The following is a 27593-nucleotide window of genomic DNA, read 5'->3' as shown; positions in this document are numbered from 1 at the left end:
ATTCTTTAATTTTTAGAATTGGACATATTTTATTATTATTATTATTTTTGACTAATATAGCTTATAACCTTACAATTTGAGTATGTGTTCTAAGATATTCTTGAGGTGAGCCATAATCGAAACCAGGACTAATAGAGGATAAACCCTCAACCACTAGGTTATCCAATCGTGCTCTATTTTATTATTTATTTAGTTATATGATTTTCGAAAACACTTTGACATACATGACTAAAAAAGTTCTTCAACCTCCAACCTTATTGAAAAGTAAGGTCAAATTATCGGGCAAGGAATTATGGAACCGTTTGGGTAAATTTTAAAAAAATGAATATTTATTTAAAATAAAAAAATGAACTAGAAGTGAGAAGTGAATGAAGATTTATAAATGATTAAAATGTTTAAAAAATGTTGAAGTTTTGAAACAAAAGTAGAATTTTCAACTTCTTACAAGTATTTTTGATTTTTTACACAAACGATAGAAAAAACCGGAAGCCGACTAGTTAAAAAAAGAAGCCGGGAAACAGGGGCGGTCAAACGAGCTCTGTATAAGTTCCTTGATAATTTTATTTATTTAAAAGAATAGGATAACCGTAATTCTTTTATTTTTTTTTCGCCACGGGTAACCGTAATTTTTGGTTCAAAGAAAACAAAGACTAATTGTACTCGAAAACCATAAAGCATTTGACTTGACAATTCTCCCAGTTGAATACTATTAGTATTACTTAGGGGTCGTTTGGTTCGTGGGTTTCTGGAATCAGGCATGGGGTTTGTCCATTCCAAACCCATACCTGTTGTTTGGTTGAGAAAAACAAAATCTGAAACCCATACCTTAAACCCCCAAGGTATGAGTTTTTGATACCCAAGTGGGGAGGTGGGTATGAAATGGAGGTATGAGATACATTTATTTTTTTTATTTTTTTGTCTCTTTTTAAGTAATGAAATATTAATGTTTGATACAAAATTAAATCAATGATGCAAAAATATATGACACTAATAATTTTAAAAAATATTTTTAATTAATATATATTATTAACTTATTTTTTATAAAAATTGTATATATTGATTCCAGCACTCAACCAAACATATGATATAAGATATGATACCTTAAACTCATACCAGCTTAACCCGATTCCTCATTCCAACCCGATACCACTCCTCGAACCAAACGACCCCTTACTAGTATTTATATTTAGTTTACCATGAAAATCATATTTGTATGACAATCAATAGGATCCTTAGACACATACATCAGCGGATTGTATGGTTTAGTTACATCTCTTCCCGGTGTCTGTGTGTTGTTTGATCATCAATTACTTCATTCATTACTGCGGCGGCCATGAATATGTCTACACGAACACAACCTCACAAGAACCAATCCTCCTCATCATCGACTTTTCATTCCAAACCCACCAAGAAATCGCACTCTGATCGCCCAAAATCCAAGTGTGTACCTCGAAACAAGCCTGATTCTGTCGCCAAATCGTGTCCTGAGGTGGGTTCTTGTCAAGAACAAAAGGTGGAGGAGGATTGTGCTGCTTGTGACCAACAAGCTGTGAAAGAGTTTGAGGGTGGTTTGGGTGTGAAGATGGTTGATGATAGTGATGAATTTGGTTCCGAGAAGCGGAGTGGCGGTGAGGATGAGATTGTGACTAGGCTTGAAGAGTTGTTGTTGGGGAGCACAGAGGTTGAGTTGTCTCGGGAGATTTGGAGTGTTAATGATCAGTTGCAACAAGATGAGGTAATGTTTGTGTCTGTCATGTGTGTGTGTTGTATATGTTTGTGACATATTCATGTGATTTGTAGTATTGTTTTGCTAAAATGAACAATAATAAAGCATAAGAGCAAGTCCAACAATATCCTTGTAAGTGCTTTGTAAATATAAGGGTTAAATGGCAGTTAGGTCACTCAACTAGCTAGTAATTTTCAGTTGGGTCATCCAACTCAAAAAACTGTCAGTCAACTCACCACTGTCTTTAAAATTTTCAGATAGGTCATTGACCGTTACTAACGTTAAATAATGGATGAAAATTTGACTCAGCAGCGGAGTCAAATAATGGATGAAAATTTGAAAATTCGAGAAATTTGTTCTTGATCATCATCTTACGATTCCAGGAGCTACATATCACCGTTTTTGATGTTCTATATATCAAATTGAAGCTTGTTTCGAGCTCTTTCTATTGATACCAACACTATTGTATAAGTTGATCATTGCTTTATTTCGTTTTTTAAAAAAAAAAATATATACGAATTGGGTTCTTCATTTCTGGGTTGTTTTGGATGTTCTTGATGCTACCAATAGTTTTTCCATGCTTAATCGAGTCTATTTATATGAATTTTTGTATTTGTTGTGTTGCTAAATGGATAAGTCGAGTTCTTAGTTTTTCTTAGTTTTTAATGTCAATTTTATGCTTTATTCATTGATTGTTAGTATGTCTTGATATGGTTATGAGTTTGTAGATGTTATAAGCTTTATTTTGGTGTATGAATCGTAAATTTTGGTTAAGAAACGAAGGAAATCGATATTCGCCGGATTTCTTGAGCTTTTCGCCGGAAGGAATGGTTATTCGGCCGGATTTTCAGTTCTGTAAAAATTTAACGGAGCACCGTCTATAGTCAACGGGATTTAACGGCTGTGAAATTTTTATCGTGTTCGATGATTCACTTGCACACTTTTACTAGTTAAGTGACTTGGGTGACAGCTTTTTGAGTGCGATGACCCAAGTGAAAGTTATAGGCCAGTTGAGTGACCTAACTGTCATTTAACCCGTAAATATAATAAAAAAATATTGTCATGGTGATTTTGGACATTATTTTGGTGTATGGACTCGAGCAATATGTCTTATAATTGTGTATTATTATTAAACTAGTAATATATTTGAAATACTATCGGAGGGAAGGGAAAAGATGAGAGGAGAGAGATGTGTTGGAATAGAGGGAAGTGAATTTTTAATTGATAAAAGTGATTGAGGAAAGGTATAGTGGTGGTGTCTTGAAAATAAGACATATGTTGGATGTCCTAGGATATTATTGGAGCACTTATTTGTTCCAAATAGCTTAAATTTTAGTCTAGATATCTCTTCAGGACATTGTTGGACTCTCATTGTTGGTAAATAGCAGGAGCGTATCAAGACGAGAGGTAGTATATGTTAATTGGTACTCTCATGTGGTTAGGATAGCAATTACAAATTGGGACAGTCACAACAATAGATTTCAAAGTAGAGGCTTCGAGTTGAAGGATTGTGTTACGTTTTCTTTGGATAAAGTTGGCAATGTACGGAGTCACATAACTCACATTGGGTGAACAATGTTTGTCAAGACGGAATGTTGAGCTTTTGGTCAGTATATATGTTCCACCTAATTGTTGGTCAGCTTATATAATGAGTGTTTGTTCTTTAATCTCCGCAATAATATTATATAGTAGTCTAGTTCATCTAAATCATTATCTGTAGGTCTGCAATATTATGTCAGAGGTGAAGTTCATGAGTGGACTCATCACAAGTGCCTGACTGTATCAACTCTGTTGAGATACATAGTGCCTCCAAGGTTGCCTCTGCTGTCCATTCTGACCACATCAATTCAATTATAATAAATTTTATTTATAAATGTCTAGTCCTAAATTATCATCTTCAACTCTGCAAATAAAATGTAGAGAATAAGTTGAGGTCATGAGTGCACTCACAAAAATGGGCCTGTCGAGTTTGTTGAATATTAGGGGTCTCAAGCTTCTATTTATTTTGACTGCATCTATTCATTTGTAATTATTCTTCTATTGAAGTATTTTAATTGGGTTTTATATCAAGTTGTCCACCCATCTCGCCAAAAAATCTCAAGTAGCTCGCCGGTCTCCACGACGACTCAATTAAACACAGTTCTAAACACAAACAAGTGGTACTGAATACAGCACTAAACAAAAACAAATTAAACATAAAGTACTAAAAATTAAAAGATTAAAGTAATGAAAATTAAAACATGAACCTGTAAATATATATACAGTTGTTACACTTCAAGTACAAACACATGCAAACTTTGGATCGTTGAGGCTCTTAGACCTGGGGGAAACCAATAACGATTAAGTTGTTGCGACTGTGGGTTCTAAAAGGCATCATCTTAGTGCGGTTGAGATTTACTAAGCAGAGTCGCAGCTCTGTTTATCTCTCCACTTCGACCAAACAAGGTTAGTATTGGGGTTTTATGAACAATAAATAATTTTTGTACTTTTTTTGCTTGTATTTGAATGGGTTGTGTATTACGTGTTGAAATGAGTTGTACATTGTATAATGATTAATGGGTTAGGATTTATAAGTGTTGATTAACGATTGGCTTTTTCAATATGAACTTGGGTTTTATTAGGCCATTTTCTATTTGAACTAGGGTTTCTTACTTTTGATGAACAGTATGTCAACTTTGATGAATATTGAAGTCAATCACCATGGTCAATTTCCTCCCCAACCACTGTGTTTCTATATTGGGGGAAAATGTGATGTCATACCCAATACTAATACTAATACAATGAGCTTTAGAGACCTGGAAGACTGGGCTAGGCAGTGTGGTTTTAATCCCGAGAGTTTAGTATATTTCAAAACGAATGGACACGATTTCAGTAACGGTGTAAGGCCCTTATATGATGATGGGTCTATTAGAGACATGGTGGGTTTGTGTGGTCAATATTTTAAGGTTGAAGTGTATGTAGATAGTTCTTTGATTGATGAGGAGCTTTAAAGGGGTTATGCTGGAGAGAATGAAAGGGGATGTGAGGGAGGGGATGAGGACCTTGCTCAGATATTAAGGCAATAACTGCTAACATCACAATAACTGCTAGCATACACAATAACACACTACATAATAAAGAATTCTGAGCTTGCTTTTGCTTTTTTAGCATTCGTGTCTTTTTCTGTTTACATAACTTCCCCTCTAGCTTTGAAATCTTGTCATCAAGCATCATAGTCTGAGCTTGCATATTACACTTCTTGCTCTTTCACACACTTTTCCACCCATTGACACGGAAAAATTACAATTTTTTTCACCCTAAAAAAAAACAACAATTAATAATTAAATAAAAATAAATTAATTACAACAAAATTAGCTAAATTACCAATAAGATATATAAATGGAGAATAACATAAAAAAATTAATCTTGTTTTTTTGTGACAACTCCGGAAACATCTCCCTAGGTTCTTGGTAGTTTAGGAGGTTCAAACTCGAGCGTTCAAGTCACAATCACAAACAACCACGTTATGGTTCGACATGGTTGGCATAACAAACGACGAGTTTGACATGGTTGACATAGGGGTTTAGGGTTTTGGTCGATGCTGATGTTAAGTGCAAAAGGAGAGTTTAGTGTATTTCAAAACGAATGGACATGATTTTAGTAATGGTGTAAGGCTCCTGTATGATGGTGGGCCAGGTCTATCAGAGAAATGGTGGGTTTGTGTGGTCAATATGGTAAGATTGAAGTGTATGTAGATAGTTCTTTGGTTGATGAGGAGCTTGAGGGGGGTTATGTTGGGGAGAATGAAAGGGAATGTGAGGGAGGGGATGAAGGAGATGATGAAGTAGGGGATGAGGAACTTGCTGAGATATTTAGACAATATCTGGTAGCATACACAATAACACACTACATGAGAAAAAAATTATGTGCTTGCTTTTGATTTTTTAGCATCCGTGTCTTCTTCTGTTTACATAACCTCTAGCTTTGAAATCTTGTCCTCAAGCATCACAGTCCTTTGGTTGAGCTCACATATTACACTTCTTGCTCTTTCACACACCTCTCCATCCATCCACATGAAAAAATTAGAACCTTATTCCATCCTTATAAAACAACAATTAACTAATTGAAAAATTAAATTAATTACAACGAACTTAGCGTAATTACCAACAATTAGATATATAAAGGGAGAATAACATAAAAAATTAACCTTGTTTTTGTGACAACTCCGGAAACGTCTCCCTGGGGTTCTTGGTAGTCCGAGAGGTTCGAACTTGAGCATTTAAGTCACAATCACAAACGATCACGTTATGGTTCGACATGGTTAGCATAACAAATGACGAGTTCCACATGGTTGACATAGGGGTTTAGGGTTTTGGTCGATGCTGATGTTATGTGTAGAAGGAATTAGATAGATATGTTACAGACATGGAGATTCGTTGTAGATATGCTGATGAACCCTAACCCAAACTTATTTGTGTATATGTATATATATATACAAGGACGTGGTCAAGCTCGCCGTTAGAGTCAAGCCTGCCATGTCACTCCTCTCGTATGCACTACTACCACGTCAACACTTCCGTTAAAATGTTGTAAACAAGATAATAACGGGATATTTAATAGTGGTTTAGTCGTTTAATTGAGGCACCGTGGAGACCGGTGAGCTACTTGAGACTTTTTGGCGAGATGGGTGGGAAACTTGATAGAAAACCCTATTTTAACTGGAGCAATTTAGTGAAGTCTTGTGTATCAGAGTTGAGTATAGAGAACCTCAATAGAAGAAGGTTACAATGTTGAAGAACTTAGAATTTAGTACTTATTATCCTATTTGCTGAATGGTAATGGCTAACCATTAATTTGATTGAGAGTAACTCCTTGTCTTCCTCCTTGAAGTTGCTCTTCTGATGTATGTATATCTTTCGGCTATGTGTCACCCAGATTATTATATTACCAAAGTTTCATGCAATTAACTTGTAGGATATGATACTAGAAATAACAACTTATCTTTATTTGGAAGTTTAGCAGTATGGAATTGGCTGATTGTGATTTAGAAGTATTCACCATCACAACTATGACCTTTTACGTTTAAACTGAACTTTAAATATACAGCCTTCTATCTGGCTATCCTGTTAAATTTCCCTTTTAAGTTGGCCTCATAAAATTGTTTTTTCCCTTCTAATTGTCATAAAAAGTTCTGAAAAGGCTTTATGGACATTTAGTTGGTGACCCCTGCTTATCTTGTATTTGGTTTTGTACTTCTGCAGTTAATTGCTATGGAATCGATTTACGGTGAGAATTTAGTCATTTCTGACCAGCAGCGCGGGTTACGGTGTTTTCAGGTCTTGTACAGAACACAGATTCCTATATTTCAGTTAAGATTAATAGGTCCTGTATATGTCTAATACTCTTTTGGATGCTTTTATTGCAGATATATGTTCATATTGAGTCCCTAAAGGATATTACCATCTCCACCCAGTTAAATTCTTCTAGTCATGTTCAGATCACATCTGATGATACACCTGAATTTTCATACTCTTTTAAAGTTCAGTATCTTCCACCAATTGTGTTGACATGTTTATTTCCTAGATCATATCCAAGTCATCTCCCTCCATATTATACAATGTCAGTTCAGTGGCTGGATTCTTCTAAAATTTCTAGTCTTTGCTGCATGCTGGATTCAATTTGGAATGAGCAACCAGGACAAGAGATTATATACCAATGGGTAGAATGGTTACAAAGCTCTTCTCTTCCTTATCTTGGTTTTGATGAAGAGGTAATACTTGGTCCTTATGACATAATACACATTGGAGACAAGCGAGCAATTTCAGCAAGTGTCTCACCAGATGTTGATATACCTTCATTAAAGAGTTACAATGATGAGCAGTGCCATGTGAATTTTGTCAAGAACTTCCATGAATGTCACATATGTTACAGTGAATATCCAGGTATTTTTTCTCGAAATCATTTTGTGATACCTTTATATGTATATTTTCTGGACATGGCCAACTGTTCTGATATTTTTTTTTTGTTCAAATTTTGAGGAATAACTAAATCCAAAATAATTTTCGGGGTACTTTTAAAGCTATGCTGTTTCGCTCTCAGCATGAATTTTCCTGTAGGAATGGACAATTTTTATCGAATCAATGGGTCCCCGATCCAGTCCGACTTGATTGGATTTAACCCGAACCCAGTTTTGGATTTAGATCTATATTTTTTTATCTCTTCTTAATAGTAAAATCTGGTGTCGCTGTATCTCTGTCATCGTCCCTTACATATTCTTTTCCATGAATATGCAGTAATCCTGCGTAGCCTCACACACATATATATTCATCAATAATACCACTACATGCAAATTTAACAATGATGTAGAAGCCTTTCACTTGTGGCAATGAACATCAAAGCTGCCACACACAGTTATAATAGTATCTTGTTTTGAAGTTTCTCTCTTTGTTTACAAATTTACAATTTAAGCCTTCAGCACACAAAGTGCTCCGCGGATGTGTATACCACTTCATATATGACGATCCTTGTTGGATACATCAGATCTTATCCATTGATGTAAAGAAATACCGAATTTCACTGCTAAAAAAAGGGGTTATTAAACTAATGGCTGGTACGAGAGAGAAAGAAATGCATGCCAAAATTGACCTACTTTGAAAATGTTATGCTGATGACAAAACTATATCATCATATTTTTGACATCCTAAAACGCCAAACGTATTCATTTCTAAAGTGAAAGTGAACAGAGTTGTTCTCTGTCAATTATTCTAAACATCACTTTTTTTAAATATTTGCTGACATGTTCAAAATTTCGAACTACTGATCTCAATCTTGACGTTGGTATTCAACCTATTCAATGTGATCCTAATTTACATCATTAATGCTGTAAATATTGTCCATAACTCTATCCTTTGAATCTATGTTATTCGGACTCAGCTACAAGTGTCCAACATGAATACATGTCCAAGTATCGGACTTGGCAACATTTTGAAAAGTATGCATGTTTTGGTCCTAAAATAAGTGTCCAAGTCCGAGTATTAAGTGGCCGACAGGGGTACTCGAAGGTAAAATGAAGAGTCCGAGTAACATAGCTTTGAATATTTAGTGGATTTCATTTTTTTGAAGCAATGTTGCTCTCTTGGTATCCAAACAATCAGTATGTTCCTAACTTGATGTTACAGAATGGAGTGAAGTCAGACCAACTAACCAGAGTAATGTTTGCTCTAATATAAATTCTCAATCTAATTGATTATAGTCCATCTAAAATATGTACTTACATTAATCTAGTATATTCTGAAACTTGTAGTACTTTGACTGTAAGCTAATTGCTGAAGATGTTTCTTGTCTTACTACTTATAGATGCGTATTTACTTTAGGAGCTTACTACTTTTACAAGAAATAAAGCTAGACAGAAACACCGATATATCTTAACAAATCATTTTCTATGAAAAATGTAGTAGTATGATAGGGTTCTTTGTTGTTCTTTTTTAAAGGTGTCTTTTCTGGAGTGCAAACCTATATATCTATACATATGTATGTATGTATTATATATAATTATAAAGTAATTTAGTACTTTAATGTTAAACAGGTGTAGATTTTATCAGATTGTCATGCCATCATTTCTTCTGCTGGAGATGTATGGAAACATATGTTAGCATTACTGCAAAGGAAGGTACAAAGACCAAGGTTTTGTGCCCTGAAGAAAAATGTGAGGGCGTGCTTCCATCTGGTTTATTGAAACGATTGCTTGGTGATAAAGAATTTCAACGTTGGGAGACACTCATCATGCAGAAAACACTTGCATCAATGTCTGATGTGGTGTATTGCCCCAGATGCGAAACAACCTGCTTTGCCGATGAAGATAATGATGCACAATGCTCAAAGTGCTTTTATAGTTTTTGTTCTCTTTGCAGTGAAAAGCGCCACGTTGGAACTTCTTGCATGTCCCCTGAAATGAAGCTCCTCGTTTTGCAGGTAGAATTTATGGTTTGAGTTTTTCTTTTTGAAACTTAAAGTATAATACTATGGTATATCTGGTGCCTCTCTCGACGATGGATTGTTATTTTCACTTGAGCAAGATATGGATATTTGTTTGGTGTTTTGTTTTCTGCTAAGTAATAATTGTTTTAACCAAAAATAATAAAATATGGACAACAATAAATGAATTAAGTTGTCATTTTGAATTCTCAAATGTATACTTATATTTGAATCAATTATAAATCAAATATATTAATATATTTCTTAACATGATATGTACCAACTCCAAAATTTCAAATGAAGTCCATGTTCCGAACAAGCCAGTATAGTAAAAATTATATCATTATCTTGGCTTTTTAAGGTACTATCTTCCTACAGTTGTATTTAGTTTGTGGACCTTGAACTTTATCCTTTCTCGCATGAGTTCCAAAAGTTCTTGATAATTTGTAGCTAAACAGCACAGAATTACTAAATTTTTGTCTCGGTGTTTATCAGCTGAATCTGATAAATTGTAAGAGAGTGTATACAATCATGTGCCTTTTACAACCATGTGAAGTAAAAACGGTCTTGATATCTTCATTAAGATTATGTACATCGCAGCCCACTAGCTCGTACAATTCCTTTTCAGATGTTTTTTTCATGAGAAAAATAGTGTTAAGTTACATATAGTTCCTTAATTATTTTTACTTCTCTATTTCTTTAGGAGAGACAAAATTCAACTCAGCTGGGGGGTGAACGAAAGCGTCGTGAGAAAGAAATGATAAATGAGATTCTTAGTGTCAAAGAAATTCTCCGTGATGCCAAGCAATGTCCATCTTGTAAGATGGCAATCTCACGAACCGAAGGTTGCAACAAGATGGTGTGCAATAACTGTGGGAATTATTTCTGCTACCGCTGCAACCAGAAGATCGACGGATACGACCACTTTAAGTATTTTACTTTCTCTGGCTAGTTTGAGACCATTCAGTCCATTTTTCTTTTAAGTAATACTCAGACTGTCTGAAAAACTAAGCATTTTGTTACTTTTGAAGGGGGGAATGCGAACTTTTCCCGCAGGAAATGATTCAGACCTGGGAACGGGCAAATGCACGAATGGCAGAAGGTCAGATTTTAGCTGGCCTTTTTGGTGCTCAGGGTCATCCATGTCCTCTTTGCGGTCAAGTGAATGCAAAGGTAAGTATGTATAATCTTACTAGTATTTGGTTCGGTCTTGGTTTGATAAAGCTTCAAAGAAACTTCGAATCATAATTTCTCTGCTGCCATAACTGATGGATTAATTGAAGAGTATAGCATGATGTTTTTATAAGCAACTCATTCCACAGTCTAAATTGACGACTGTCTGCAATATTGTTATTCAATTTATAAATCACTATGGTCATAGTAGAAATTCATGATAAAATTAAACCATCAATATACAAATTTGCACATGCTGAGGAACCACTAGTATCTCTGCGCTATGTAATAAATACGTGAAGATAAACTGACTCTTGTTGTGTATTTAAGCAAAACATAGAACTAATTCAATTTGTCTATCTGTAAGTGTGGCGTGGTGATGAGCACAAAGAGTGTTGCCATAATCTGTTCCTCCTGATTTCAGTGGTTTTATAGGTGCTTCATGCAGAAATTACATCTGAATCGTCTTGGGGTCTTCCTGTACTATTGTGCATATGGTGCATGGAAGCCACCAATAAATGTTTAAAATCAAGACAATACTATACATAAGCTAGTTTGGTAGTACACTGGATTGTCACTTGTTAGGATTAAAGGCTGTAAATGGAATTGAAGGTAAAAGGTAATGACAAATATAAAGAGAGTGGATGACAAATTATAGGAAGATGATATAGATTTATGAGGTTATGTAGTCGGAAAGATATAGAGACATCCCATATAGGACTGAATAGATTGTCTGTTTGGGTGTAATAAAACGTTGGTGAGAATAGAAGGAAAATGTGATGGAACATTGGTGAAAGGATGAAAGATTTGAAAGGAGTGAGAGTGATGATATGCATGAACATTTATGTGTAAATTGCATGATCTTTATAGCTTAATTCTGTGAATGGAACGAGTAAAGGGATGTATCAAGTCAAGAATTCCATATAAACCATGTGTGTAAAAGAAATTGTGGAATGGAGAATGGAAATTACAATGAATTATAATCAGCTGTCGTACCCAGCGCACAAGGCTCTTAAATCAGTAGGGTGTGGTACCATGTACACACACCCTACACAGCCTTTTTCTTTTTGCTTTATGAAAAGGTAATTTCTAAGGATGGCAAAGGGCGAGTAGAGACTTGTCCATTGCACCAAACAGAACTTCTTGATAGCAACTTGAATAGTTTAGTAGATAGCACCCCTGCACCACTACTTTCGTTTCAGTCGTGCAAACTTGGACACAACTTTGGCAAATTGGTAAAGTGAAAATATGTTTAGTTGAATCTTTAACTGAATTATGTTGAATTACTTCTTACCTGTTTCGGTTTTAGTTGATGCAGATGCACTAGTCCTTGTTTACTCGCCATCTTAAGAGACTTTCTAATTGCTGATTTTTCACATTTCCCTCTTATGAAATTTGCAGGTGGGAAACAATAATCATATCTTCTGCTGGGCATGCAGAAACCATTACTGTTATCTTTGCAAGAAGATTGTCAAGCGGGGATCAAATCATTATGGGCCAAAGGGATGCAAGCAACACACTGAAGGATAGTCTTCGCAGCCAAACGATATATAGAAAGACAAAGAGGCCATAGTGTGGGAGTTCTGATTGACAACATGTGCCTTATATAACTGCAAATGAGATGTGGTTAAACTAGTCTGCTCCGAATCAAAGCTTTGTTTCTAAGTTATGGTTTACATCATTGTAAACAATTTTTGATTTATCCATCAGTTCCTTATCATTTAGTTAAGGACTGGTGTTCTTTTTTGTTCTCATTAGTATCAATCAGGACCTTACAATCTATGGTAACATATTGTAGACTAGAACAAGACAGTGTTTAATTCAATACCAAAATCTTATATAATAGAGGGTTTCTGAGAACATTGTCTCACTTTTACCTTAAATTATAATAACAAATGTATACTAATTGTCTGAAATGAAATGTTCTTAACACTAATCAGGAAATATATTCTAGCTTCATGTTTCCTTATATGGATATGAAAATCTATTGGTTCTGTCTATTTGTAAGATCAACAAGCATCAAATCGTCTTCAGAATTTATTTTAATCATTAGCATTATCATCATCAACCTCTGGTTTGACAAAGAACTCAATATAAGCAATACGGCTTGGTTGCAGATAGCCAGCCGAGTCAGCGTGGGAATGTGAGTTGGATTGTTTTGCAACTGAAACCAGGTGCTGAACCTTTAACATTCCACCCCGTCCAATGGTCAACTTGCTTCCTCGATTTTCTTTGATAACACTGCTTGGAATGTTGGAAGTTGTTGCACGAAGGAACTTGTACTTGTACCTACCACACCATGGAAACACTTAGAGACATGACTTCGGAACTAGTGCTTCTAGTGAAGTGACTCAAAACTGTTACCGGTGAGACTCCTCGCGATCACAATGGAATGCAGTCAACAGATCAGTATTTGCATAATACATGAAATCAATCTGCAAGAAAACAATGCGTTAAAAGTGCTAAATAGGTAAAAAAATACCCAGCTGCATAGATTTCTTTTCCTTCTTTCAACCTGCAAGTCTCCATGGCCTTCACCCCTGAATGTAACAACTGGCGGAGCTGGTTGGAGGCTCACTTGGATGCTTGAGCCTGGCCATTCCAGATCATCAATAGCTTCCTTTAAAGCTGCTGACTGCAAATTAAGTGACATTAACTTCAAAAAAATATTTGCACCTTTCAATAAACATATGTTAACGCCAAATTCTAGTGATTCTTAACTGATCACAACAGAAAAGCTAAGTTCCTATAATATGAGAATGTCATTAGTGAGTAATTAACTATCTGAACAAACACCAAAAGGGGATTCTATCATCATACAGGGTTCTTTTAAAAGGCCAAACCTACCTTGACAGCCCATACAATTATAGAACACCAACTGACTATAGAGACAAACTCTGGTAAAATAACCGAGTAACTAATTAAGCCTCGACTTACAATATCTGCTTAACATTCCAATAAAATGATAAATTTCAGTGTGTGATTAAGCAAAGATGTAAAGCAGGATTTTCACAATGGCATGCATGATTTTGTCAAGAAAAGAAGTAAAACATATTGATTATGTGAATATAACAAATACCGAGGCAGAGTAGAGTAGCCACTAAAAGCTAATGAACAACATCATTGTTTATAATAAGTCTCAATTAAATGAACCACTTCTAATGATTTCAACCTACAACACTAAACAATGTCCAAAGCTGATGATCTTTCTTGTATATATCTCAGGGAAATCTAATTTATATTAGGTAGTGATTAAAGAAGAAAGACACACCTTAACAGTGAAACTCAGAGGAGTGCTTCCTGCAGGCTCAAAGTTGTAGTCCCATGAAATCGTTTCAGGGATTCTTGTCCTGATCTCCGCATAGATACAAGCATCTAATGAATCAACAGACCTAACCAAATGAAGCGAAAAGAAACGCTCAAGATAATTATAGAATATGATTTCAATGCCAAAAATTACTAACGGTAGTTGCATTAGTAATCGAGAAAGCAAAATTTCACTTTTGCAGATGCCAAAAGAAATAGTTCTTGAATGTGTGTGGCCAAAGCTTTATTTTTATTAAAAAAAAAATTACTAAGTAGCAATGAGCTTTTATATATCTCAAATAATTAACTTTGATACCGGATAAACTAAACAGCAAATTAATCTGGATATAAATTAGTGGCACTTGTGTCAGAACTATATAAAAACATTCAAAGAAGGCCCCGAATTCATTAGCATTAAATACAAGCACCCAACTAAATCAGCTACAACATACATAATTGGTTTTAAGGTCACGCACCATATACCTATTCAGTAATCACATTGTACCAATTCACCAAATTCACAGACTCGAAATAAGGAAGAAAAACACAAACCTGAGAAGAAGCTGCATATCAGGGCCAGGATATCGAATCTCAATAGTGGAGGAATGAGCAGGACGCGAGAAAGTGTTGAGAGAATCCACAAAGAGTCCCAAGCTAACACCGAACCGCACACGAGCTTGAGCACTATACTCATATCTAACAAAAAGCTACCAGAAGAAAGAAACAGGATAGAAATTAAACATTGTATTTATACAAGGGTCCAGTCCTCACATACAATTGTTGCAACATCGATTTTTTTTTTCTAGTACATTTTTTATGGGAATGCATAAGAAAATGACTCATTCTACGTTTTTTACACTATTTTTCCGCCAATAATATGCTACTAACATTCGACTGTTCTCGAACAGTTGTCATTGTATAATTAACAATCATGTAGTGTATGTCAAGGAAAAGAACCTCTTTTTGAAGATACACTTTGGCTTGAACACATGAAGATTCTTCCACTACCAGAACAATGCCATGTTCAGATAATTCAATAACTGCATCCTATATAAATGAGTAGAGATAAGTAGACGAGAGGTCGAGAGTTCGAATCTGGAGTAAATAGAAATTAAAGAATGGAATAGCGTACCTGATGGCGTTTCCAACGGACAGAAGAAAGGGCATCGACCATGCCCTGTACGTTATCAAGCTCGCACTCTAGGTCAGCCGATTCTGCATCTACTTCCGATGACATCATCTCTCTCTCTCTCTCTCTGCTTTCCCGCCGAAGTCTTCCCTCCTGTCAAGTGAAATTTTGTGAAATTGCCAAATTCTGGAGTATATTGCTTTTTGTAAATTATTCGAAATAATAATTATCAAGTAAATGTTTAATTTAATAATTTCCTTTGCGTTTTCTTTCTTCTTTTTTTTTTTTTTGATAATGAGAATAAATCTCACAAAAAAAATTGGCAATTCCCCGTGATAATTCTTTCATTCAAGAAAGTTTATTATCTAACCGTCGGAAGATGACCAGGGAAATTTAGACAATAAAACCTTAATGTCCGAAAAGAAAACCGGTCTTCTTCTAAGAATCCTGAAAAAGGAAACAAGAAAAATATAAGTCGATATATATAATAGATTATATATAATATAATAAAACATATATCCAATAATTAATTATTAATAAAATCATGTGTTATAAACGTGAATATACATATTTATATTCCGTCATCTCTTCCAAATTTTTATAACTAGTTGTATGATAAACGAAAATATAACTTTTTTTTCTAAATAAAACTATCAAATTTATATCTTAATTTATGCAAAGAAAACTCAAATAATAATTAATTTAATTATGTGATCAATATACTTAAAGATGTCCTTACAAAAAAATACACTTAAAAATGTGTATTTAAAAGCCATTACATAAATATTATTATCTGAAAGATGTGTGTTAAATAATATATATTCGTGCAATTATAAGTTATATTACATGGAAAGATCTTTTATATTTTTTCTGAAAAAATAGAAAATATTATTATTATTTTGCTAAACGAAAGGAATGCATTTTCATAGATCAAGGTATTGTTACATAAACGTTAGGACTTTCTCCCTTCCTCTCCCTCTGTAAACATTAGAACTACCTCTGTCCCTCCCCTCCGTGTAGTCGTGTCGTGTACGAAGAGAAAATCACAAAGTTAACATAAAATCAAAATTGTATTTTTGTGTTTGTGTTTGTCATGTTGTATCATAAGTTGACGGTTTTGCGGACTGTTCGATTAGATAATCTTTAAATACACTACACTATCATCGGAGCCCCATATTCTAGTTCTTCGTTTGTCAAAAATTTAAGACGTCATTGTGAGAACCCGGGTCAAATATTGAGTTTTCTTGAAAATCGGGTCAAATTCCGAACTCCGAATCTGAAGATAAGTCGAAATACACTTGCCCAACTACAACAATTTGGGTGATCTACAAGCCCAAAAAGGGACCTCAAAAGATCATATGTTATTTGTTTGTGCAATTAGTAATAGTATTTATACTTATAAACTAAATTAAAATGTCCATAATATATAAGACTAGAGTGTTGCATCATTTTTTTTCCTGTCTCTTTGAGAATAAAGGGAGTAATGTATTCAACTTTAAAGATTAAACGAGAGAGCTTCCGACAAACAATAAGAGGAAACACGAAAAAATTATGACAACCGACTATTATAGCAATTTCTTTGTGTTAGCAAATTTTCTTTTCTAAAATTTGATTACAACTTCAATGTCCTCCGCCCGTGGTGGTTATTTTGACTTAGGTATTGTTTGAGAGTGTTGTTAAAAATTGTTGTGCCGATAGATTATGTGTTGGTAAAAAAAGTGTTAATTGTAGAAATTATATAATTGTTTAGGATTTTTTTTGATATTTGCTCATATTGAGTTCTAATATAAAGATATAACGTCTTTGGGGAGGTTTAATAGTGAAATCTGTGGCAGTTTTCTGCAAAAAGCAGTTTTTTTTTGAAAAGTATGGGAAGAACCGTTTTTTTTTTCTTCTAAAAATGGTTAATCATCAACTAGGTCACGTTTTACACTAGAAAATATCAAATGGGTCACTCGGAAATTTTTAGTTTTATTTGAATCATTATCATAAAAGAATAAATAGATACCTATATTATCATTTCGAGAAGTAAACTTTATTTTTCACTGAGTTCCACATATTTTTTTTGGCTGTTAATATAATCAAATGAAAAGGTATGAATTCTAGTATCTATGATAATAGGTAAACATTAAAAAAAATAGTAAATAAATTCTTAAACTATGAAATATTATCAAAATACTAGAATTCATAACCTTTCATTTGATTATACTAACAACCAAGAAAAATATGTGGAACTCAATGAAAAATAAAATTACTTCTCGAAAAGATAATAGAGGTATCTATTTGATTTTTTTTATGGCTTTAATGATTCAAAAGAGACTAAAAATTTCCGAGTGATCCACTTGATTTGTAGTGTAAAAAGTGACCTAGTTGATAATGAACCCTCTCTAAAAACAACTTTCTGCTAAAAACTGCTATCCGGAGAAATGTCGAATAAGAAGTATTTGTATTTGTTATTTTTTAAATTTTATTATATGTTTTTTTTGAAAAAAAAGAAAATTTTATTATTTGTTATTATTTTGTTGTGTCACAAAGGAAAAGAAAAGGGTGAGCCATAACTGAAGTGATGATATTTAGCGAAAACACAATCCGGACTCGCCGACCGACACTCCTAAATTCCCAGACTTGACCAATCATACCCGCCCTTCAATTCCGGCGATATGGGCGCCAGTGACGCGGCCGAATCGGTATCGGTGCCATCTCCATTGCTGAACACGCAGGGTCCGCCCCGTTTCTTGCCAAAACATACGATATGGTCGATGATCCTTCTACTGACGCTATTGTGTCCTGGGTCCCACTAACAATAGCTTCGTCGTCTGGGACCCACCTGAGTTCTCCAGACAGCTCTTCCCAAATCTTCAAACACAATAATTTTAACAGCTTCGTTCGACAAAATACTTATGTATGCCACCCCCTTCTCTCTCTCTTTTTCTAAGTAGATTATTGTTTTGTAAATAATCAAATATGTGGAGTATATACGGATTAGGGCCCCGAAAATTGATTTTACAGATTAGGGTCCCGAAAATCGATTTTGACAAGTCATTGCAATGATATTCAACTTGTTTCTTTTGATGTTTGGTTCTTTTGCTCGGTTGTCTCTTGCCTTGCCTTGGCTGCAGGCGTATATATTGATGCTAGTGTCGTGTCTAAAATAAACATTGGAAGAACTGATTCCAATTTTTTTTTTTTTTTTTGGTTTTGAATTAGGAATAAAGAGGTAGTACACTATCATAATTTCACTGTCTGTTGTCTGAGTAGTACTTTTACTCTCATTCTTAAATTTCAGATTTTAAGGTAGGAGCGTGAATAACTAATCTTAGACTTCCAAAGAGCATCTCTAACTTTACACTAAATTGGCATAAATTTTACACCACAAATTTGGTGTGAAAGTACACTTTCAGAGTTTGGTTGAGATGGTCTAATGTGGTATAGTTGGTTTGTACTTTGGAAATAGGAGGGAATATGGGCATATATAGTAACTATTCACATGTTCATTACAAAAAAATCACATTTACAATCTAGTTATTATATAAGTCACTAGTTAATATTACTTGCATGTAAATAAAGACATATATGCATGAAAGATGAGTAAGAGCATCTCCAAGATGATTCAGTGGGTTGCCTAAATATATAATAAACAATTCAATTCTTGTAAGTTAGGATACTAATTGAATGACAAGTCCAACAACTATCCTATTTGTATTCCCATTATTATCATGTGTATTAAATTCAAAATCTATTAGTTAGGAAATTATGTAAAAAAGTGTAAAAGAGTGTGAAAAAGCGGTGGAAGTGACATTTATTTATTAAAAAACAAAATGAGGAATGGTTGGTCATTACCTATAAATGAGGAATGAATAAAGGGGAATAGCTAAGACTCTGGAAGAGTGACGTTTTGTATGATATTTCCAAAATTATTAATCCTTCAGGGATGCTCTAAATCATACCATTTTTGCCTAAATTGGCTCCTGACCCTTGTTTGAATAGGGAGCCGGTCCCAGCAATCATGCTGGAGAGCCGCTAAACAGCTTCAAATTGCAGCCATTGGATGAGCTGATGGACGGTCAAGATTGAAGTTTAATCCACACCGTCCACCGCTTTTTAAGCGTCGGACGTCTCATGTCCAGCGCTTTTAACCGCAGACAACGCTTAAAAAGCGCTAGAAACACAATATCAATTTATGATCGCTTTTAAAACCCAAGTTCATTTCCACTCATCATACATCAAAAAATAGCAAGAGAAAGGAGCTTGGGTGTTGCATTGAGAATTGAGATCTTTAAAAGAAAGAAGAAGCTTGTATTTGTGGTAATTCTATCTACTCTTACTAGTTGATTGTAGTGGTAATACTACAATACAAGCTTCTTCATTTGAAAGATCCACTTCACAATGCAACACCCAAACTCTCTCCCTGCTATTTTTGAGAAATGAAGGGGAGAATGAACTAGGGTTATAAAAGCGATCATAAATGATGTCCGTGCTTCTACGCTAAAAAAGCACTGGACGCGTAATAAATTTACATGTCCGAGCGGTTAAAAAGCGCTAGACGGTGCGGATTAAACTCTAATCTGGATCGTCCATCATCTCATCCAACGAGCTATAGGCTGTTTAGCAGCTCCCCAACATGCGATTGCTGGGGACGGGCTCCCATTGACTATTGGTTGGGTATGAGAATTTGGATCCCACCTTGAAAACCACCCCCCCACCCCACCCCACCCCACCCAACCCAACCCAACCCAACCCAACCCAAGAACCCTATTTGTTGTCCCACTAAGAATAGAACTTACTGTTGTCAGGAGGGGGATTCTTAGAAAATGTCAGTGTTTTGAGTCCCAAATGGATTCAAAAATTGTCATTTTTAAAATTTTTATCAAGAGGACATCAAGATTGAATTGTTTAATATTTAGAAATAATTTACTAAATATTATAATCAAGAGATCATAAAAGAAATAAAAAAAGATATATACAATCTAAATAATAAAAATAAACCTCAGAAAAAATTTAAAAAGTCACCCAAAGTATAAGAGTGTAATAAAATGACACACGAAAGTGATACAGTTAGAAGCAGTTTTGTTCAAGGGCACATTCTTAAAAAGCGCAAGACCTAATTTTAAAGCACGATTAGGAAGCACAGATACACTTTTTTGCCAGAAAAACTTTAAACACAAATTAACAAATAAAATAGTATTGTAATAGTTTTAACTTCAAAAAATAATAAGCATATCTAACATTATTGAAATATCAAATCAAGCATCAATCTATGATGTTTAACAATTTCAAAGTTTCGAAGTTATTTAGCTTAATCTCCTCGACAAATTCCTCGCTCTTCCCTTTATCACTTGATCGATTGAAGTTTTTAAAGAGGTTCTGTGAATTGCATTTGAGATGTTTGTGTGCAGAATGAAGACGGGTCTTTTTTTCTTTCCTTCTCTGTAAAGGTTATTCTGCCTTTTAACAACGGGTTTGCTTTTTAGGAATTAATCACACCTTTTATTCTTTTTTAGCATTTTTAGCCATTAAGCGCATGCTCTTTTGTCAACTCCAAAATCACTCAAATAGCACATTTTGACTCGCACACCTTGCGCTTAGGGCAATTAGTCGCACCTTTAACAAGACTGGTGAGAAGCTATCTATTGTGCTTGACCTAAGGCTATAGTTTGATATGTCAAGAATAGTAATAATATTGTTCTATTTTCTCTATAGTTCCTAATTTGTATATATGATTTTTCTAGCCAGCCCTAATGGGCCATAAGGATATTTTGTGAAGAACTTGGAAATTGGAATTGATGTTGTTATTTTACTTTAAGAAGAAACGGATGCCCTGGTGAAATTGTAAAAGTGAAATACCAATAGATAACTTTCACATAAATAATCGCTTATAGTAGAAGTAACTTTGATAAGGTTATAACTTTTAAGTAGCTGTAATTTGGATTTAGAAGTCATGTAAGTGTCAGGCTGCATATTGTTAGTAAAAAACTATGGTTCAGCATTGTATGACTTTTGTCAACTCTCGTTCTTTATTTCTAACTATTTAAATTCATACTTTGCAGATCCAGTTTAACTTCCCATTGAAATTTCTATGTACTTGGTATGTCACTATGTGGTTATAGACTTTGTCAGCCTAAGCGAGACGTACTATATCTGTGAATTATGTCCCCTATCTCTAAGAAGGAATTATTCCAATATTGCTCATTATAATAGGCGAATCAACGGCGTAGAGTCAAAAAGGGACTCTGACCGAAACGCTGTTGATGAACTAATCTCAATAACTTCTACTAAATTTCTAAATGATTGAAGGGAATGTTACGAATAGAACATATATAGGAATAAAGCCTGTTCTTTTTTCCCGTTGTTATCTCTATATAAGTTAATTCTACTTTCCATTCAGTCTAATATGAACGGTGAACACTCAAAATTCTCGTGAGTAATGTATAGATATCATTGTATCAAGTCGATGACTAGTCGTCAAGTCGTTTTATAAAAAAGTCAAGCAACGACTTATTTAGTCTGGCGACTTATTTTCAACAATAGTGTCTTCTTAATCGTTGTATCATTTCAACTTCACATATTATTTCCTTCCTGTCACTACTTTTTGGCTCAGGCTATGTAATCTTATATCATTTTCAACATATAAGTATATACCTAATATTTTATATTCAACTTCAAATTATATTTCTTTCCTATCAGTACTTTCTGGCAATTTATATGTGAACTAACAATCTGCTATGTCGTAGCATCCACTGTTGCTTATTATCTTTTACTTTTATTCAAACTATAAACTGATGGGCGTTTAACTATATTTTATATATTAAATCTAGTAAAAATATGTATAAGAAGGACTTGTGGACTTTTTACACTAGTCGGGCGACTTGTCGACTAGTCAATTCCAAGGTATCCGAGCACCGAGGCTCGACTTGGCGCCGTAATAACCTTGAAGAATATATAGTAAGTAATCTTATTATTAAGTATATTAAGTATCAAGGGCTCTTCCGGTCTTACACTACTAAACTGGGGCTCTTCGGCTTTACGCAACTAAACTGACGCAAATTTAATTAGATTTTGTATCTGTCTTCCAATGGAATTCAAGACACAACCAGTATACACTACATTAGTAGTAGAATAGAGGGGAATCTGGAAGTTGTGATAGCCCTTCTACCATTTAAATCTTTTTGATCCTAGATGCAAAGATTTACCACAATATTTAGAAACCCCCAAACCGAATGTACGATTTGTTTCTCTGCTGCCGGGAGGGAAAAAGGGTGAGTTATATATCAACAGAATAGAATAAGAATTTCGAGTCTTTTATTGATCAGGCGACATCTGGATTTGAACTGGGGAAAAAGGATTTGCAGTTCCCTGCCTAACCACTCAGCCAAATGACCAAAACAATATAAAAAGTATATAGGAATTTTCCTGCTTAAGGGTGGATTATTGAACCTCTTTTTACTTGTATCTTGAAGCCTTTTTTATTTATTCTTTTCCGAGAAGAAGGGCCCTTTCTACCTTTTGATTTGATTATATCCACTTCTCGATTGATTATATAGCATTCAAAACACACAAACACAACAACAAAAACTTCCCCTCGCTTTTATTGAATAGTAAAATAAATGTAGATTTTTTAGTCATAAAAACAAGTTGATGGCAAATTGGAAACATTAACTATACTCCTGGCTGCAAATTTGGTGAATGAGTCTTGGATTTGAATATCCAAATTTTTCCTAATGACACAAGAAACTCAAAAATGATTCATAACTAATCAATGTTTATTCAGTATTTTTTGAGTAAAGTTCTATGGAGATCACTTTTTTGGAGACCGTGGAGACCATTTATGTCTTGCAAGTAAAATATGTATAAAATATTGAAAACTCATAATTATGCAAATCATGTTGTACAAAGATCATTATATCATTTAAAATCTTGAATATCATGTAGGTTTTGCATGTAGAATTTAAAAATATTTATACCTGCGGAATATGTTTAGTCTGCGGAATATGTTTAGTTTTGCAGAACATTTGTTCAATTTGTAGAACATACACATTCTACTTATTAAACACTAGGATCTCGGACTCTTTTGGAAGGATCCGACACAGACACGGAGCGAAGATCGGGTTCTTCAAAGTCAAAATTTATAGACACGGGGATTCGTTTAATAAGGATCCGACTCGGGGATATGGACACTCCATTTTAATATTTGACTTTTTAAATATATATGTATATTTTAATTTTAAAAAAATTTGTGAATTTAAAAAAAAAAATGCAATTAAAATACAATTGTAAAATACATATCAAATAATATATTATGTTTGAATGATATTAATGTTATCAATCAAGATCCATATTTCCAGCTAATAATAAATGTTTTAGTTGAAAATGTATGTTTACAGCGGCTGGCCGTCCAAAGTAACACCCTTGGATGACACAGTTAAAAGAAATACGGTACAATATTTAATAAATCACTTTATCAAGATCCGCGTCTGAGCATCTCTCATCTCTTCTCTCCAACCTGCCTTCTCTTTCTTCTTCATTTGCATTTTACTCACAGAAAGAACATATAAGCTCCGTCTCTCCTCTTTTTCCGTGCTCTATCCTCCTTACAAACTAAAACGCTTGATTATGGATGAAACCGCGGAACTCAGATGTCACCGAAGTTCTCGTCAGAGTTGGCGAGTCGGCTTTGCACATTACGAATCGATCCGGATTCCGTGTCCGTACCCGGGTCGTGTCGTGTCGACACGGGTATGGCAGGTAAACAGGCGAGTCCGAGCATCCAGATTAAACAAGATGTTCATCAATAATTTAATGAATTGGTGATTTCTTCACACAATAATGTATCCTGCATTATTTTGATTTGCAAAATTATGAGTTTTGTAATATTTTTATGCAAATTTTTACTTGCAGAACATAAGTGGTCTCCATGGTCCCAAATAAAGTGGTCTCCATAGAACTTTTCTCTGTATTTTTTATTTCAAGTGTCTCCATTTTGAAATGACAATATATATGGGTATAGGTAAACCCAGAACATAAATTGTTGCACAAATACAAATTGGTTATCTTATTATATAGGCTTTTATATATGTAACTTCCCCTCGCTCTATATTGAATAGTATAAATAAAAATAGATTTTAGTCAATAAAACAAGTTGATGGCAAATTGGAACCAATAACTATTTACTCGTGGCTGCAAATTCAGAATGAGTCTTGGGTTTGAAATCCAATTTTTCCTAATGACACAAGAAACTCAAAAATGATACATAACTAATCAATGTTTATTCAGTAATTTTTTTTTTCCAATCCCATTTGATAATGACAATATAATGGGTATAGTAAACCCCTGAACATAAATTGTTGCACAGATATCAAATTGGTTATCTTATTTATATATGTTTTTATATATGCATAGGGAATTCTCAGGAAATTTTTTGTTTCCAATTGAATTTTCATGGAATAAAAATAGATAGGGAAGACTTATATATAGATAGAGATATCTAATCTGCCATATCTGTACAACCCCTCTTATATATGTCACAATCCTAGCGTAACTAAAAATTCTATAGGTAAAACACCTCTCTTCTATGTGAATCCTTTTCTTTGAACACCTGAATCCTTTTCTTTGAACACTGGAACTAAAATGTGTTTTGAGTACTAAAAATTGACTCTATATTCTATTATTTCTGAGTTCTATGTTTTATCTTATTGAAAATATCAAAGCCGAATCCATTCATTTTTTGGTATCCAAGCAGATTGGAATATGTAATCGATTTCATATCATAATAATGGTAGCAACGAAATTGAATTCATACAAAATTCCATAACTTATAAGCCCAAGTAGCAGAATTCTGTTTCCAGGAATGTTCTATATTTATTTCCATTTGTATCTTTCTCAGATTCCAACTTGAGTAGAAAATTTATTTATTCCCCGTTCATAGTTAATACGTATTTCATACATTCTATTCCAAATATGGATTGGGTTCAATTTCATGTGATTCAGTAAACAGAATAAAAATTCCATCATGGCTAGATCATCTATATGATCATATGAATAATGAGTGAATAGTGGGATTTTTCTTAAAAAAATTTTATAAATGGGAAATGATAATGCTCCGAGATGGAAATGAGGGAATGTCATAATACCTGGGTTTAATCAGATACAATTTGAAGGATATGAAAGCTGAGAGAGGCAATTTAAAAGGGCAGAGGGAACTAGGGAACGTGAATGCGATCTTGATTGTGTTATCCTTTAAAAGCAGGATGAATATCCAATAAACACACATATTTTAACAAGGAAAAATGATGTTTGGAAGAACAAGGCGGGATAGAATGATGTATATTACATTGTGGCCATACTTATAGGGGAATCAGGAATGTTAATCTTTAAAAATCCAAAAGTTCGGTTGAAGCTGCAATGAAGATTTGTTCTGGATTAACGTGATTAAATAGTGGGTGAATTGTCAAATTAAGTTTCTATTCTGTAATTGCTTGACTTTTTTTTTTTTTTTCCATGTAACACTTTTTTTGCTATTACCATCTCTTCTTTTATGAAGTTGTTTGTTTAACTGTTTTGGATATTGTAATCGTAAGAAAACTGCAGTAAAAGCACTAAATGAAGATCAAAATTTGCTTACCATTGCTGGGATGTGCTTCATTTTGATTTTTCCATCAGGAGCCAATTTGGTTTATATATCTTTGAATATAATTTTATAAATATAAAATATAAATTATGAGTATGTGTTCTGCATAACTGTTTCTCTCGCAATTTCCAGTTCGTTTGCTCCTACTCCACATGGTAACACTATTGATCCCTGGTCCCAAACACAGCCATATACAACAAATTTGGTGCGAGTACTAGTCAAAACATGGAAGCTCAGGGATTTGATGTATGTCTAGTTATAGGAGCTTATCATATGTTGTGCAGTAAAGAAATTAAATCCACTATTAACTCCATTGTTTTGTCCTCTCTTTCAGTATGCTTGCATCTTTTGAACGAGCCCTTATTTAGAATCTGGGGACATCTGTGAAGTTTTATCACGTTTACTTCATTGTGCAGCTTAATTGCTTTCACTTAATACCAGATAGAACATAAGAAAATACTTGTCAATATATAGTGTAACTAGATTATATTGAACATTTCTTAAATTCGATTATTTACACATATCATATCTAACTTATGTTGCGGTATGTGAATAACCAGGGGTTCAGGAAGTTGATCCTGACCGATGGGAGTTCGCAAATGAGGGTTTCTTAAGAGGCCAAAGGCATTTCTTAAAAGCATTGTACGTCGTAAACCGGCTCATGCGCAAAATAAACAGCCTCAGCAGCCACATGGACAGAGCTCAACAGTTGGGGCGTGTGTTGAAGTTGGTAAATTTGGCCTTGAGGAAGAGGTTGAGAGGCGGAAGAGGGACAAGAATGTGCTTATGCAGGAGCTTGTCAGGTTGAGGCAGCAGCAGCAGACAACTGATAAACATCTACAAACAATGGTACAACGCCTTCATGGAAGGGAACAAAGGCAACAACAAATGATGTCATTCCTGTCAAAGGCTGTGAATAGCCCTGGATTTTGGCACAGTTTGTACAGCAACAAAATGAGAGCAGCAGCTCATAACTGAAGGCAAGAAAAAAAGGAGACTTAAACCAGATGTTGTTCCAGATGATCATCCAGTCACTCCTGCTGATGGGCAGATTGTCAAATACCAGCCTTTTATGAATGATGGTTCAACTGCGATGTTCAGTCGTATGATGTTGGATGCATCTCCTCAGTGGAACCTTGACAGGTAATACCAAAGTATTCATTTTGGTGATGTAACATCGTCATGCAAGGCATTAGATCATGGAAGTGCTCCCTTTGTACGTCTGGAGGGACACGACTTCAGGGATATCAGATTTGCCATTAGTGAAGAGGTGTTACAGCTGTTGGCCCTTCGGAAGAGATCAGTCTTTACCGGTAGGTGTCACTTCTGATGCAGTGAAAATGACTCCATTTCCGGATATAACCCCCCTAGTTGGTTCGCAGGAGTTGCCGGCCGTCAATCTTTCTCTGAAAAACATGCTTATGCATGAGCCTCGCTTACAAGTGGCTCGAGAAGCCAATGTTGATAACAGCATATTCTGAATCCAACCTCATCAACTATGGATGAGAACATGTTCCTAGATATTGATAGTTTTCAATTCTGATTCGGATGTCATGTGGGACAGCTCTTTGATTGATGAGATACTAAAATTAACTGATCCTTCAGGGGGCAGTTTTTCCCTATCGAGTCCATTAGCTACAAATGCCACACAGATCAATCAACTCACTCCACCAGCTGCATCA

The 27593-nt window shown here is 34.6% G+C and overlaps 3 protein-coding genes across 3 annotated transcripts; 2 read left to right on the top strand and 1 right to left on the bottom strand.

Annotated features, from left to right (window-relative positions):
- The first annotated feature begins 1207 nt into the window (after positions 1–1207).
- On the top strand, positions 1208–12712 carry LOC108192477 (uncharacterized). Its single transcript, XM_017373144.2, has 7 exons — positions 1208–1735; positions 6967–7041; positions 7131–7647; positions 9291–9676; positions 10383–10609; positions 10711–10852; positions 12254–12712. Exons 1-7 carry the CDS (start codon positions 1334–1336, stop codon positions 12380–12382), a joined length of 1878 nt encoding a protein of 625 aa, XP_017228633.1. The 5' UTR covers positions 1208–1333; the 3' UTR covers positions 12383–12712.
- Positions 12713–12735: 23 nt separating this feature from the next.
- On the bottom strand, positions 12736–15468 carry LOC108192307 (uncharacterized). The gene is made up of 7 exons (XM_017373145.2): positions 15291–15468; positions 15116–15205; positions 14711–14865; positions 14124–14244; positions 13368–13487; positions 13217–13287; positions 12736–13141 (listed from the first exon to the last, which is right to left on the bottom strand). Exons 1-7 carry the CDS (start codon positions 15396–15398, stop codon positions 12895–12897), a joined length of 912 nt encoding a protein of 303 aa, XP_017228634.1. The 5' UTR covers positions 15399–15468; the 3' UTR covers positions 12736–12894.
- Positions 15469–17513: 2045 nt separating this feature from the next.
- Positions 17514–27392, top strand: LOC135151542 (heat shock factor protein HSF8-like). Its single transcript, XM_064090058.1, is given in 10 exon segments — positions 17514–17562; positions 18008–18076; positions 18079–18142; positions 18144–18189; positions 26149–26157; positions 26480–26537; positions 26540–26839; positions 26842–26871; positions 26874–27054; positions 27140–27392. Coding segments are annotated over 10 exon segments (1059 nt in total).
- The last annotated feature ends 201 nt before the right edge of the window (positions 27393–27593 follow it).

The sequence above is a fragment of the Daucus carota genome, chromosome 3 (genome assembly GCF_001625215.2).
Source record: "Daucus carota subsp. sativus chromosome 3, DH1 v3.0, whole genome shotgun sequence".
NCBI lineage: Eukaryota > Viridiplantae > Streptophyta > Magnoliopsida > Apiales > Apiaceae > Daucus > Daucus carota.
This window is presented reverse-complemented; position numbering and strand designations above follow the sequence as displayed.

Bases quoted from the DNA above. Each gene is read 5' to 3' on its own strand.
- LOC108192477 (XM_017373144.2), top strand. From the start codon at position 1,334: ATGAATATGTCTACACGAACACAACCTCACAAGAACCAATCCTCCTCA. The intron at 7,042-7,130 runs GTCTTGTACAGA...CTTTTATTGCAG, and splicing joins GCGGGTTACGGTGTTTTCAG to ATATATGTTCATATTGAGTC. The intron at 7,648-9,290 runs GTATTTTTTCTC...AATGTTAAACAG, and splicing joins ATGTTACAGTGAATATCCAG to GTGTAGATTTTATCAGATTG.
- LOC108192307 (XM_017373145.2), bottom strand. From the start codon at position 15,398: ATGATGTCATCGGAAGTAGATGCAGAATCGGCTGACCTAGAGTGCGAG. The intron at 13,488-14,123 runs GTGTGTCTTTCT...CTTAATTTGCAG, and splicing joins CTCTGAGTTTCACTGTTAAG to TCAGCAGCTTTAAAGGAAGC. The intron at 13,142-13,216 runs GTAACAGTTTTG...ATGGTGTGGTAG, and splicing joins GATCGCGAGGAGTCTCACCG to GTACAAGTACAAGTTCCTTC.